Source organism: Manacus vitellinus, unplaced genomic scaffold (genome assembly GCF_001715985.3).
Source record: "Manacus vitellinus isolate BGI_N305 unplaced genomic scaffold, ASM171598v3 scaffold_13_pilon, whole genome shotgun sequence".
Lineage (NCBI taxonomy): Eukaryota > Metazoa > Chordata > Aves > Passeriformes > Pipridae > Manacus > Manacus vitellinus.
Genome location: NW_021938999.1, coordinates 1,507,177 through 1,522,706, shown reverse-complemented (window position 1 = coordinate 1,522,706; position 15,530 = coordinate 1,507,177). Strand labels below are relative to the sequence as shown.

Sequence of the window (15,530 nt, the reverse complement as noted above, 5' to 3'; positions counted from 1 at the left end):
GACCCCCTCAAGATATTGTCTCAATAGCAAATTTTCTTATTCCTCACACAACCTAATGATCTAAATTTTTTGCTTCCTCTATAATCCCTTGCATGGTCTTGTGCAAACTACCCTGAGAATCTGGAGACTTCATTCCAAAGGGGGTTTTTGTGGGTAGATTTTTTATATTTCTGCAGATCTGTGTGTGTATTGTATGTCATGTTCATTTGTTCATTGGTATTGTACACTTACCTGTTGGAAAAGCAGAACCTGCTAACAATACCCTCCTTTACTTTGCAAACTTTGGGGATGATGCAGATGAAAGCAGGGTTTTACTGCTTGAGGTGTGATGGTTTAGGTAGAGATAGACTCTTGTTTAAAGCCTATAGGAATGATGTGCCTTGTTATTACTGTAACATAGTATGATGCTGTGTCCAGTTCAGTTTTTGAGGGCTCTATTTAGACTAATTGCTAATACCCTTTCAAGTCCATGAGCATTTCAGACATAGGACAGTCAGACTGTATGAGCTGAACTGCCTTGGGTACCACTAGAATGCAGAAGCATTTTGATTTACCAAATTCATTTTCATCTTTACACCTTTACTTGCTTCTTAACTCCTACTGGTTTCCCATCCACAGCTGCAATGGCATATCACCATGTGGGCCTCCAGTATTACTGTTATTTGTTCATAGATCAACATAACTGAATTATTTAAGCTCATATATAGAGAATAGGCATAGTCTGAAATGTTTTTTTCTGGACCCATGTAGATTCTGTTCCCATAATTGATGAGTCATTTGGCAGCTCACATTTTTGACTGTCCTAGGATAGACATGCTGTGTTTGGTCCAAGTGTGACCTCATTCTAGACACTTCTGCTCTCGAAAGGGTAAAGTATTTTTCTCTTGCCCTGCCCACGAGTGTGTAGCTGTGGAAGATATTCTATTAGAATAGGTAGTAGGAGGAGGAAAGTCCTTGGGTGATGGGCTTAGAAGACTTTCTGCGAATGTATTAAATCATGACTTGACTTTCTATAAAAAGAATAAAATCTGTAAAACTTTTATGAAGGTAAAAATTTACAGTAATCCATAGTAATAATTTAGATAGATTAGAAAGTTTTACAACAATGCAAATTTAAGCTAAAAGGAAAAATAATTATAAACAACCAAAATGTGTTTTCCTACTATAATTTATGTGTTTCTGAGAGCATATTTAAACAACTGCAGCATTAAATTATTCTAGTTGGCAAATAAAATGCAAAATCTGATGTGAATATATTTTATATTGAAAGTCATCAGGAGATCTACTTAAATTTATTTATGAGAGTACTAGTAGTTTGGTTGAAACACTGTATGATGATTTTCAAATCTGAGTCCTTGTCTGCAATGATGATTTCTTAATTGGGCATTAACTTTTATTTGACTTTTATTGAGTATCATGTTCCTATGATGGACTAATATGAGCCTAGTATAACTTACACAAAATACACTTTCACCAGAATGGTTTTGCGTACTTTAAGAGTTACCTGTGATGTAAAGGGAGCTAGATAGAGACTGAAATCCCTTTCTGATAGCCCAGCATGACATAGACAGCTTGGTGGTCCTCCCGTGATCAGGTTCTTGGTGGTCCTCCCGTGATCAGGTTACAGGAATTTGGCCACTGGAAAAGATGCAACTGAGGAAAATTTTGATGAACAGCCACTAACAATTCAAGAAGCAGCAGAGATGTTGTTGGATTGGTCATGTTTATGTTAGAGAAAAGAAATTAGAAGTTACGCAGCAGAAGAATGGAAGCAGTACTAAATGGTGCTGGATCAGTTAATTAGGAACGACTCTCGGTCTGAATAGAGCTCTCGGTTTGTAGACTTACTAAAATATACTTCTGTTAACCTTAGCAGCTTACAGTTTCCTTCTGTGTGGTTTTTAATTTTGCCTGTAACACCTTCTAGGGAACAGGCTCAGTCGCTAAAGATGGGTGAAAAGAAGAGGGTTTTATTGCTTGGATCGGGCTATGTTTCTGGCCCTGTACTTGAATATCTCACTAGAGATTCCAACATTGGCATCACAGTTGGTACGTAAGAATTTGTTTATTTTCATTACAAGATTGTGTCTTACTGAAACCTGCTAATGTGGCAGAACCTTTCTCATAAATAATAAATGGATGCTGTACTGAGAACAGATAAAGAAAATCTTTGTTATGATGCACAGCAGAAAAGGATTTTGTAGCTTTGTGAGCATTTTGGGTTTATATAATTGATTTGAAAATTACATAGCCATATTAAAAGTTTACTGTTTGCATGTGTAATCTGTAGGGAAATTAGAGGTATTTTTTCCTGTTTGAGGCTTGGGATTGTTTTTGTAGCTAGTTAGTCAGCTGGTGTTTGGCTGTGTTTTCAGCCTCAAACAACAAGAAGATGAAAATGTTTTTATGGACATCTGTATGAGTGAAGTCTCTGCTGTTTTTATAACCAGTGCCCTGGTGGTAAAACTTCTCTGACCTTCCCATGAGCCCCACATGCCTGCTTCTTTATTCCTCTGTTTTGGTTTTATCTGTAGCATGTTTCAGGCTGGGGATCTCAGTAGCTGTTTTCTGTACTCTTAATGATGACTATCCTGATTCTGTGACTTCAGATTTAAAACAAAGGCTGTATTGCCTGAAAGATACTTTAATGGGAAGTGGTTTCACTTAAAACTTACAGTTATATTTCTGTTGATTTTTGTTGTTGCTTTGGCTTGTGTTTTTCCCTTCATGCTATTTTCATACTTGGCTGCTTTTGGTACCCTTCATGGTGATAACCATAGTACTTTTAACCCCGGGAGAAGATTTACCAGGAAGAAGTGGGGAACTCTAGGAAAGCTGCACTCTGGTTATCAGTACTGCCTGAGGTGGTGAACAGGGAAGGATTACAGCAATGTGCAGTGAACATCCCCTCATCAGTACAGAGGCTGCATCTAGTTCCTGCAATACAGTAGCAGGAAGGGAAACTAGGTGAACTGGAAGATGTGTTTTGCCAAGCACTGAGCAAACATAGCAGGTGCCTCTTATCTGGGTAGCTAAAAAACATGCAATTTCTACAGCTCACACTCGGAAGGAAAGAGACACAAAGATATTACTTGTTTAATATTTGACAGGAGGCAAGTAGGTGCAGAAAGCGCGAAATGCACATCACAGTGCCATGTTTGGTTTCCTACTGTCAGGCTTCACCACTTTAAATCCAAATGTTGGAAACCTTAATTGGGAAACCTTCATGTAATCAACTTCTCTTAGTTTGAATTTGTGGATGATATTGCCTAGCACTTTTTCTCAGCACAATTTTACTAGTAGAGTGCGGAGAATCACAGTCCAGCAATCTTTATTTCCCATTGAGTGTGGAAAGGTCATAAGGAAATAAGGCCCTAACTTAGGGGCACAGATGCTTTTAATTCTCCATAACCCTGTGCCCCACCTGCTTCCTTCTTTGGCCACTCCTTATTCCTGGCTGAGTTCCCTCTGTTTTGTGCTGGCAGCCATGGTGAGATGGGGCAGGAAACCAGCGAGATGTGGCAAATACTAGCTGCATTATCATGGATCTCTTTTTCAGTTCTGCGTTCCTTATAATGGTAGGGAAGTGAAGGCAGGCAAACACTGGATTTATCCCCTTTAGTTTTAATATTATCGTATGCATGATTGGTAGGAGTAAGCCATAGGGAAATATTAAAACTAATCAGATTGAATCTGGGCCTTTTAGTAACATTTGACCTAAGCTAAAGCATAATGCTTCTGTCTTTGTTACATTAAAAGTGGTGAATGATGTGAATTGTTTTTGCTTTAAACTATTAAACTATTCTTCATTGTAAATAGGAATTCTGTTAAAGTGTATTAAAATGGAGTGTTTGAAAGATTTCTTTTTAAACCATATTTATCTATAAATGTACGACTATGTAGAATGAGGGATGGAGTAAGTTTTTCTAAGCATGTGTTTATTTACTAAATCTGTTAGTTAGCGGTGTTGAACTTGCATGTTCATCTAGACCTTGAAACTAGCTAAGGTTTTCTTGTCTCACTTAAGCCAAACAGAGCCTGAAAAAGAAAAATAAATTTTCCTTTTTAGGCTTTTTTCCCTCCTGGACTTCTAGTCAGCTTCTTGCTTTTCAGTGAAGTAGTCTGAGCTTTTGCAGAAATAGATGCTACCATCAAAAACTGATTGAATACTTCACCTCTGAATTGAATTGGCCAGGTTAGAGAAGTTACTATTTTAGAACCAGGCAAAGATATGTACTACATAGTGACCTAAAATACTTTAGGTCTCAGGATAAATTGTTACACTAATTGAAAATGGTTGTTTTTCAGCAGGATGATGCTAATCCAAACATGGTTTACTTTTAAAACATATTGGGCATACAATTTTTCTGCTGCAATCTTCCCTCAAGAGTCAGTGCAATACAATATTTCATTAAAGTGGAAAAGAAGGGAGATAACTTCTGGTTTTGTGTGAATAATTTGTGTTGACTTAGTCTGCTGATAGGAAAACTGCAGCTAAAACTTTTGTCAAGTACTCCAACAAAGCTGCTAGTAAGTTGCAAGTCTGTTCTCATTACGCAATTTAGCAGTGAGTGGTTCTTTACTTCTGAGAGTAAGTAATCCTTGTAGATTCTTATTCTTGAGTTATAACTGGTTTGACACTGGCAATTGATAATAAGATTGACTATTTAGGGGAAGTAAAGTGCTTTATACCTGATTTCTCTTCAACTATTAGTGAAGGAAAACATCCATGCAACTGTTTGTCTTTGGGAAATATAGCGCAATTATACATGGGTGTGCTTAGGACTTAGCTTTGTCTTTAGGTAACGGTTTATGCATTTTACTTTTAAAACAGTGTCTGTCATGAAGGAGCAACTTGAGCAACTGACAAAAAAATACAACAATGTTACTTCAGTTCATATGGATGTCCTTAAGCGTGAGGAAAAGCTGTCCTCTCTGGTGAAGAAACATGACCTCGTGATCAGGTCAGAATTCTGTGTAAAACGTGATAGGCTCAAAACTAAGTCATGCTGCTTCTTTTTCCTAGTTGACTGATCTAAATCAATACAGTAACTTTTTTTTTAATGGCCAAGAACTGGGGTCGTATTTATAAATGTAAGTAGTTGTAACTGGCCAGTGCCTTCTCGTGTACCATGGCATCAGGACTTTAGAAGGGGTTTTGTCTGCAACATCTCTTCTGAAGTGTTCACTAGTTACGTGGACTCCCTTCCACAGGCATTTGTGTGAGGGGCCGGTTGCATCCACAAATATATGTGTCCCTGGGATCAAATGTGCATGTTCACAAGAGGAGGCAAAATTCTGACACCTTGGTCATTCCTCCTGAATATCCCATTAAGAAAGAATTAATTCCAGGTATTGATACAGGGAAGGAAATAACTTCATAGTCCTTACCTTCCTGTTTCTTTTGCCGTGGATGTCATGAGTGTTGTTTTCATTCCATGTAGAGCATGCTTTTCACAAAGTACTTCACCAAGAGCTTTGTAATGCAAACTTTCACAGGTGTGGTTTTGCAGCCGTACCTGTTTAGAAGGTGGCTTTGGAAAGAGGTCAGTGGTTTGCATTTTACAGAGAAGTGTGACAAAAGATGCTGTTTCAAGAATGACTCCCCTACTATTTGGTGCCCTGTTCTGAGTGCATATAACAATGCTGGCCTGATAGGGTAGTATTTCAATTATGTAGGTATGAAACTGCTCAGGGTATGACTGGTTTTTTTGAGCTATTACTTGAGCTCTTTTGTAGGCATACGAAAAACATTTGTGAGTGTCTTTCTAGTGACAGCATAAGTAACTGGTTGAATTTTGATGTTGCATAATTCTTCATTTGTAGTTTGCTACCTTATTCAGCACATCCTTTTGTTGCTAAGAAATGTATTGAGAACAAAGTGAACTTGGTAACAGCCAGCTACTTAACACCAGCTATGAAAGAACTCCAGGAGAGGTAGGTGTGACAGTAGCATCTCCCTGGTTTCGCTTTCTTTTTTAGCATTTTCTGAATATTTTGCAGGCTGTTACACCTGCAATGCTTGGTGTGAATTAGTGTTTTCTGTGTTTTTTTCTCCTTTCCTTTCTGTACTGGAAGACTGAGTACTTTTCCCCAAAGGTGCATGTGGCAGAGAGGAGCAATGAGTGCATACCCCAACCTCATTATACTAGTGCTCTAAACACTGAAATGTACTTTCCTGGATGCATCGTCTTATTTCATGTTAATGTTCCTTTTTCTCTCCCCTCAGACCTGTCAGGATCATCTGATGTTCAAGTTGAGCAGCTGGGCTGTCCTATTCTAACAGCAAGCTTGTTTGTCCTCCTTTGCCTTCCCCTAATAAAAACCTCATTCTTGGCTTATTGTATCTACAGTAATCTCCTTCTTCGTGCCCTTCTTTTGGATAGGCACACTGTATTATTCTCAAATTGGTGACAGCTCTAACTATTGTAATGTTTCTGTTGTCCTACTTACTATGTGCTTGGGAGTTGTTTTGGCATGGGGCTTCATCTAGGTGCTCCTCTCAGTCGTGATACCAGAAAATCTGAAGCACATTCAAGTGAGATGAGAACTGTACATGCTGTGTCTTTACAAAAGATAAAACGGAAAAAGCTAGACAGGTAGAGAACCAGTGTTGCAGACAAGGAGGGAGATTTAGGGGCCCTCTCCCCCTTCTTGCTGACGTCATGGCATGCTTTCAGAAAAAAAAAAAAAGAAAAGGCACTTCTCATTTATCAAAACACAAAGTGATTCTGAAAATAAAATAAATCCTCAGTTTGTGGTGATAAATGAGCTCCTCTGGGAGTGTCGGCACCTATTAGAAAAAAAAAAAGAAAACTCTAATACTTTTAATTTGGGAAAGTAGGCCTTTCAACCCCTCTCACCTGCAGGACCTCTTCAGGACAATTAGGACTATCTCTGTGCTGCCCTCTGCATTACTACCTTCCTGCATTATGGCACTGTCCAGGAGAGTGCAGGATGTGGAGTAGCTGTGAGGAATTTCTTTTTCCACCAGCCCTTAGGTCTTGCAGTGAAGTAAGAGAATCAAAAGTTAGAAAGCTCTCAGACAGTTGTCATTGTTCAGGTTTCAACATCTGCTTTTGGTTTTTTCATTTTCCACAAGCTGCACATACAGACCAGAATTTACTGTGGGGAAGATTCACTAGGCCTTTGTTGGACAGATTTACCGAATAAAAGGCCAGTAATAATGAATATTCTGACGGCTCTGTGTTTCTGTTATTTTTAGTGTAGAAGCTGCTGGTATTACAGTTGTCAGTGAAATGGGTTTGGATCCTGGTCTTGACCATATGTTGGCAATGGAATGCATTGACAAGGCAAAAGAAGTTGGTGCTACGGTAAGGTTAGCAGGTAGTTCTGCCAAATTTCTATTAGTAAAGTTGGTTTTTTAACTCCAGCTGAGGTGTAATAGACTCTGGACATTTTACTTTTTCTGGTGCTTGGAATTTGGTAGCAACTAATGTGTAACTGATATGTGACAGATGCTGGACATTTTGCTTTTTCAACTAAGATGTCCATGCCCCAATGTATGTTTTGGTTTCCTCTCCTTTATGGACAGTGTCTGCAGCGGGACAGCTTGACACTGTTGCTCAGTGAAATTGTTTTGTTTTCCCCTTTTTACTGTAGGTTCTTCTGATTTGGCCCATTTAGGGGATAATGTCAACAGAAATTTTAAGAACTAATGGGGATTCTGCAGCGTAGCTCTGTGCCATTTGCGTCCTGGTCTGTCTTGTCTTCACTGTTTCTTTCCTGTGGATAAATCTGACAGGTTATATCCTACACTTCTTTCTGCGGTGGCCTGCCAGCTCCGGAGCACTCTGACAATCCTCTGAGATACAAGTTCAGCTGGAGTCCACAAGGAGTGTTGCTGAATACAGTTCAGTCTGCCACATATTTAAAAGATGGAGAGGTGAAATAATGTGAATATTTTTATTTAAAGCCAGACAAAGAAGGTGGTATTGGGCTAAGAAGGGAATTGTAATTTGTAAGGTGCTATTTACTTTCAAGCCAGTGTCAGTCAGGTGCCTAAGCCAGTTGCATACATGACTTAGTACCATATTTGGAGCATGATGGTGACTGACTGCTATCAGCTTAATTCTTACGTACTACATGGAAACTGATTGCAAGGAGGGAAGGTGTTCTAATAACTAAAGCACTGGATTGGAGTTGGTTTTCTGGGTTCAACTTCCAGACCTGTTGGGTGTTGCTTTTACCACTTAATTACCCTGTCTTTGGCCCTGTGAAACAAAGGTGAGAGTGCATCCTTCTACTTGCTTTTCTATCTAGTCACGTTTGTAAACCAAACAGCTTCATTTTGTAATTGTGCAGTGTATAGCAGAATTCTTGATTTCTTTTTCTTTTGGTGCAACCTGTAGTACTGAGTGGGTTTCGTGAAGTGGTTTTTTATGTGTTTTATATATGATCTGTTTTACTGTTTGTGCAACCTCTCAAATGGCACTACATCTGTTTTATGGAAAGATTGTAACTGATTTGTGCAAAGCTACTGCAAGCCATTATCACAGTTCCTGTTTCTACTACTGTGTTTCTACTGTCACTTGCTCAGAGTAGTTACTGCAATACTGCCTTGAATAACCACTATAAAGTTTAGCTAATTACCTAAACTCTTTTATCTGCAAAACTTAGAAATCTTTTGAGATGTTTTATCATGACATTCTGGTGCTCTACTGTAAGAAAGGAGAAATTCAAGGACTGTACATTGGATCATTATTTAAAAAGTAAAACCACATAGTTAAAAGTTTAAGACAAAAGGGTTTCATGGAAAATGTGAAAATGTTTCTGATTTAATTCTGATCGGGTTTACCTATTGCTGGGAAAAATTAGATCATGCATGTGAATGATTCATTATGAGAGCTCTAGGAAAGCTTGTCAGTAAATTCTGCAATTTTTTTCTCCTTACCACTAAATACTTATCTGTCTGACCATTGTGTAGGATTCTTTCACACACCTGTCTTGTCTGGCAAACACAAGATGATCTTTTGGCATAGCTACAGGCTTCATTGCTTTAGTATTTCTTCTAGAAGTATACCTTGCCCCTTTGCTCAGAAGTCAGAAAATGAGTTTTCATTGATGCTGCACAGCAGATCTGGGCATTAGCTGCTTGAAGGAAGCAGGGTTCAAGGCTGTGGCTGGGAGTGATAATAGACCTAGTCAATGTCTTTTTTTGTTTCCCTTCAATAGTGTATTCTCTCTGTGCTTTGAGCCTCAAGTAAAGATACACATGGGCAGCAATTTCGTATCTTTATTTTAATCTTTAAAAAGAGAAGAAACCACCCCCACCATGCTGTTTATATTTGCCTTCTCCTCCTGCATAAAAAACCCCAAGATAATAAATGATTTGACCAAAAAGCAGGGAGCATATGGGGCAGAGTCTCCCTTCACAATTTAGATTGGGCCTTTGTTTGCACCTGAAACACTAAGCATGTTTCTTCTATTTTTGAGCATACTTTATCTTTTGTGTTCTGAAATAAATTGAATAGTGCCCCAAAAGAATACTTGCTTATTTACCCTTGTTAATATTATAGTAATTATTTAATATTATATTAATTATTAAGTATATTCATACTTGCTTATTTACTCTTTCAAAAACTTTAGATTATCAATATTCCAGCTGGAGGAGCATTACTGGATTCTGTCACTCCAATGGATTTTTTCCCAGGATTAAATCTTGAAGGTTTTCCTAACAGAGATAGTACAAAATATGCTGAGCCATATGGTATTCAGACAGCTCGCACTTTATTGAGAGGCACCTTAAGATACAAAGTAAGTTGTTGGTGTTATTATTAGCAATTATTGTTTTCCTCAAGAGATGAATGTTGTAATTTCAAGAAAACTGTGTATTTAAAACTCAGCCTTTTATAGCTCTGCACTTGCTATTTATGAGCTCTTCACTATTCCAGTTGAGATAACTCAAAGCACGTATCTCATTTTTTTTGATATAGCTTTACTTGCTGTATTTAACAGGTATTTGTTGCAAACAAGAAAAAAAGTTTTACTCATTTTAAGCAACTAGTCAGTGGGCTTTGCATAGTCTGTATCTGTGGGTTTTTTTATTCTGGCTCTGTATTTGGTGTCAGATCAATAGAAGATTTTAAAAAAATTAAGTAATTCTGGTGGGTTTATGTGATGGTTTAAGTGGTTTTAAGAACTGATCTATTCTCTTTATTTGATAAAAATTTGAACTTACAGTTTTGATGGTTATATTCCCATGAAAAACATAATGTAAAGATCTTCCAGAAAATTATGGTTTTCCATGAAGCTGAGAAAGTTTTTCATTAAGTGACTAGGCATCTTGAATTTCAGAAGCTTTATAGTTTTGGCCAGCTAAGTAAAATATTAAGAGATAAATGTGTTTGCCTTCTAGCTGATAAACTCTTTTTCTTTCATTTGTTAGGTGCATAAAGCAGAACCAAAACAGAATCTTTTTTCTTTCAGATTTCCTTTTTTTAAATTATATTGTCAGTCAATATACATTATGAAGGAATAAATCTAAAGCCATATTGAAGGTTTGACAAAGCTTTTATGGATGTCATAACATGTCTTTGGAATGATGGTTTATGCCAGGGTTTAAGTTACTGTTATTTGTCCACGGCCTGAGGAATGTGTATGTCCTTTCTGTCGTAATTCCTTCGTTGCAATACAACAGGATTTTTTCTTTATTTCTGGGAGGGAGAGAGGTTTGCTTAACAAAAGAAGATGTAAGGCCAGTGTGGGAGAATAAGAGTTACAAATTGCACTAGCTCTCTTATTGTCAGTCGAGATACAATCTCTTGTTCAGAAGCTAAAAATATGTGGAAGGCATCTATCTCATAATGGAGTCTTAATATGACAGTATCTACTCTTCCATTTGGTGCCTGGTAAAATTTTTTTCTTTTGTAAAAGTGTTAGCACAAGGAACTGCAAAAATGTCAGAGTGACATGACGAGTGGTTGTCAGTGTGCTGCAAGAGTGCTGTTTCTATTGTTTGTGCTCCTTTCTTAATGCCCAAAGCAGGCCCAAGCACTTTGGGTTGGGGTGATGTTGGTAGGGGTGTGTGGAAGAGCTTGCCATACCTCTACCTGCGTGGTACCTGCATCCCAGCACGTGGTGCTGAGCAGGGCAGAAGGTATTGTTGGCCCTTTGCGCATGCTGCTGTTCTGCAGAGCAGGAAGCAATCTGTTCAGCGCAGAAGCAATCATCTTCTCAAAGTGCCTTTTAAAGAATAGGTTTGGAAAGATAATGGACTCACTTTAAAAACAGGTGTCACACAGAAGGATCTCACTGCAAGGCCATCTGAGCTGATAACCCAGTGCTGATGGAAGTGGCTCCTAATTATAATTAGCCCTCTTTCAGAGTGCTTTATTTCCACCATTCTGCTTTTTTAGTGTTTCTAGTCACTTGCATGTAAGTGTTTTCAGGTATGCAGCAGAGGTGTGGCAGTGTTAAGGGGATACAAACAAAAGTAAGCAGAAATCCATTGAGACTTCTTTTATTGTGCAACCTATTGCTGCTTTTGCAGTATCATTCCACTGCTGTCAAATCCTTTTAAATACCATTCTACTGCCATCCTGGTAGTCTCTCTGGTATTCCTGAAGGAGAGAAACAAACACACAGGATTCTTATCTTTAAAATCATTATATCTGATTTGATCTGTGATACAATCACAGTGGTGTAAGACTGGAGTGAGCAGAGTTCAGCATTGGGCTCTCTGTTTAGTAGCTTGTTTATGGGCCAACTGGCTGATACAACCCTGCCTATAATGATGTGCTGGACTTTGAACTAGTGCTGGCCAGCTGAGCCCTTTGATCTCAGGAACCAATGGTACTTGCCATGGAAGTATTTATGACAGAATAAGTCATTAAAGAGGGTATTGAAAAGTAGGGAAGGGGTGGAGAGGGCCTGGAAAAGGCAGTAACCCCACTGGCACTGACTTTTTGTGGCTAACTTGCCAAGAGAATAACACAACACTGCCATGGTTTTGTCTATCATTACATTCAAACGAAGGAGAAATACCTCATTTTCTAGTGTTTATTATATTTAACAATGTTATTTTTTTATTTCAGGGATACTCCAAAACTATGGGAGGCTTTGTAAAACTAGGATTAATTAACCCAGATCCTTACCCTTTGCTAAGCTCAACCACACCACCTCTAACCTGGGTAAGTTACTCTGATTACTCTGCCTTTCCTCTATTTTATCCATAGTTTTCTTACTGCTAGGCTTGGATGTACTTAGCATTTCTGAATCTTGTATTGCATCCTGGTCTTCTCCGATTTTTGTTCCTGGAAATTCGAAGACTTTCTTCAGTAGGAATGTAATATAGTGCTGGAACAGGTTCCCTGAGAGACTTTGGAATCTCTGACATTGGGGGCTTTCAGGACTTAGCTAGACAAAACCATGGCCATGTCTTTATGAATTATCTTAAATTTTCTGTTACTCAGAGTCTAGCCCTCAGCGCTGTGAGTTTGCAGTGTCCATATCAGTACTGGCACATGATCTTCAGTGTAAAAGTATGTTTTAGGGCATCAAGAAATAAGAGATCGTGCATAAAGGAGTATATTAAAATATTATTTTTCTGTTAAAACTCCATACAGCATTTTTTATGTCTTCTGTTATGCTGCTTTTCTGTCTTGATTTTGGTTGCCTTCATCTTTATCGCAGCCAAGGCATGACTCTGATGTGCTGCTGTTACGTTTGACAATCAACATTTTGGTTGGCTCTGTGGAGAAAGCAGGGAATTTCATATTTCAATATGGGGTAAAGAGAGCTTATTACTTACCAAGTCTGTTTGTCTGCCTTCTGAGAAAAATTGTCTTCCCTTTTGCAAGCCCCTGAGAGAATAACTGTTCATTACTCAGGTGAACAAAATTCAGATCTGTCTTCATCTTTGTGCTTTTTTAAGCACTAATCTGAAAAAAGACACCAGGCTTGTGCTGTGTAATGGTCTGAGGACAACACAGTATTTTTCCAATGACGTCATTATTTCCAGTTAAGAATGTCTTGATTGTTCTCGGAACCAAGAAAGCAGAAGGTCAAGAGGGCAAAGTCTTCCTTGTCTCTGACTAACTTACAGTAGTTCTCATTTTCCCAAACTCAAGGAGTTTTTGGACAGCCATATGAGAATTACCTTTTTTTTTTGATAATTTTTGTCCAGTTTGAATTTTAGGGTTCAGTTTGAGGCTAGTCTTTCTAACCTCAGTGAATAAGTATACAGTGTTATGTAATCTGTGAAAATAACTATAAACTCATTACTCTCACTGCAAACATTGACTTAGCAAGGTTTTACATTTTGGTAGTTTCCCTTTATCTCCTCTGCCTGGGAAGCTCAGGCCAACCTGAGCTTCTAAAGAGACTCTGCAGTTCTTTCTTGCTTCATATCTTGCTTATAGCTCTCTTTATTATCTGTCTTGCTGTGAATGAAGGAAGCAATAATTAGCATCTAAGTAATGGCCTTCAGATACACAAAAAAATCTTAAGAAAGCTCTTTGGTAATACTTCCAGGATTTCCAGAGCCTTGTTCATCTCATCAGTCTGTTTCCTTCATTTTGAGAGGGACGTTTTTCATTTCTAATCCAACTGAAAGATATCATATCCTTAAGTTCCTGACTGGCAGTCTCCAGGTGTCTTCTTTTTCATCCTAACATCTTCCCACTGTTCCTTGTTTATGCAGATTTCTATGTTCTTTCTGTACTGCCAGAGGAACTGATAAGACTAAAAAATAGGGGGAAGCAGCTGAGGGGTGGGGTACAAAGTGTTTTACAAAAAGATAGGCCCTATTCTCACCTGCCGTGATTAAGATTTTCACACTTTCTCACTTTCCCTTACACATAACCTGTCTGAATTCAGAAATCCTGAATTTTAACTGAGCTTAGTGGAGCAGTGGGTTCCGAAAACCTTGACTGAAAAGGGGTGGGAACAAATATCTTCATGAACTGTTTTTTTTTTTTTTTTTTAATGCAGAAAGAGCTCATGTGCAAACTGGTTGGAATTAAGTCTCCTGTTGAGCACCATGTTCTTAAAGAAGCTGTATTTAGCAAACTGGAAAAGGACAAAAGTCAGCTGGAGGCAGTAGAATGGTAAAAATGTTCCAGTGATTTTTGATGTTTTAAAAAAAAATAAAATGTTTGCAATTCTAGTCATTTTGGTTCATGTTGAGACTTAAACTGGTATGCTGAACAAGCTGGAAATTATAAAATTGAGATGAAGCTGTTGATAGGCAATGATTTAAGCCTTTCTCATTTCTTCTGCCAGGCTAGGTTTATTGGGAGATGAACAAGTTCCAGCAGCAGATTCCATTGTGGGGGCTCTTGCAAAGCATATGGAGATGAAGTTGCCCTTTGGTATGTGAGAAATTATTCTCATGTGTTTGAGTGGAGCAAGTTCATATTGTTTGTCAGCCATAGTTAGATTAGTTTGCTCACCTTCATCAATAAACCTTCATGTTAGGGTTTTTAATGTATTGTGATGTTCTTTACTTTTCCAATTTATCCTTTTCTCTCCCTGTTACGTTTTCAGTTTCATCTTAGTATTCTGTCCTCCTTAATAGTCCTTGCCTTCAGTCACTTCCTTGATACACATGCTGTCCATGTGTAGTGCCTGGCTCCTCAGGAATCTCATCTTGATGTACCTGAAATACAGTTTGTGCGCTTTTCTCTTAGGTACTGGAGAGAGAGATATGATTATTATGAGAAATGAAATAGGTCTCAGGCATCCTTCTGGTCATTTGGAAGACAAATTTGTTGATCTGGTTGTCTATGGAGATAACAAAGGACATTCTGCAATGGCTAAAACAGTAGGATACCCCACGGCTATTGCTGCGAAGATGGTTCTAGATGGTAAGTGGCTATTCTGACTTCAGTAACAGTATTGCAACCCTCTGTATCTTTCTGCTGTAAAAAGCAGATATATAGCGTTTCTGAAGTGTATACATGTATATTTTTTTAAAATTTATCAGAATCTTCCTGTCTTCTTTACAGGAATTTTTAATCTGCATGTTTGGTTGTTCAGTGACAAGTCTTAATTTCCTACTTAATCCATGAAGATTTTAAGCAATTTAATCTTAAACTGGTGTAGAGGAAACCTTTAGCATGATAAATTACAATTGATTATGCCGCAGTGAAACAGGTTAACATACACCTGTGCTGAACAAACTAGCTAGTTTCGGGATTGACAAAATTTGAAGCTTATCTGATCATGTTGTATATATATAAACAAGAAAACTTCCTAGTCATTACTGTGTTGAAAGAAATAATATTATTTCCCTCTTCTTGCATTTAATCTTTAGAACATTGCTCTTCTCATGGTTAACCAAAATGAGCAAAACTATGGTTTTTTTGTCATTGTTCTTATTTTAAAAAGTCCCAGCAACTCAAATTTTTAAGGTTTAGATGCTTTTCACCTAACTGCTGTGTCACAGCTCTATGAATTAAGTTCAAGCTGTGTATGCCACAATGTATTCCAAACTTTTTTTCCTTATTTTTGATACAGTAGTGATGCTGTGTGAGAATCTAATGCCAGGATTGATAGATCTGCATGTT

At 38.0% G+C, this 15,530-nt stretch overlaps 1 protein-coding gene across 2 annotated transcripts in view; it reads left to right on the top strand.

Moving 5' to 3' along the window:
* Window positions 1-15,530, top strand: part of AASS (aminoadipate-semialdehyde synthase) — a 28,685-nt gene that overhangs the window by 9,798 nt on the left and 3,357 nt on the right. For both annotated transcript variants that reach the window (XM_018067960.2, XM_018067958.2), the window contains exons 14-23: window positions 1,928-2,049; window positions 4,835-4,964; window positions 5,827-5,937; window positions 7,226-7,334; window positions 7,766-7,906; window positions 9,610-9,777; window positions 12,057-12,152; window positions 13,954-14,069; window positions 14,245-14,333; window positions 14,652-14,828. In XM_018067960.2, coding sequence (XP_017923449.2) covers window positions 1,928-2,049; window positions 4,835-4,964; window positions 5,827-5,937; window positions 7,226-7,334; window positions 7,766-7,906; window positions 9,610-9,777; window positions 12,057-12,152; window positions 13,954-14,069; window positions 14,245-14,333; window positions 14,652-14,828 — 1,259 coding nt within the window. The remainder of the gene's footprint in view (window positions 1-1,927; window positions 2,050-4,834; window positions 4,965-5,826; window positions 5,938-7,225; window positions 7,335-7,765; window positions 7,907-9,609; window positions 9,778-12,056; window positions 12,153-13,953; window positions 14,070-14,244; window positions 14,334-14,651; window positions 14,829-15,530) is intronic.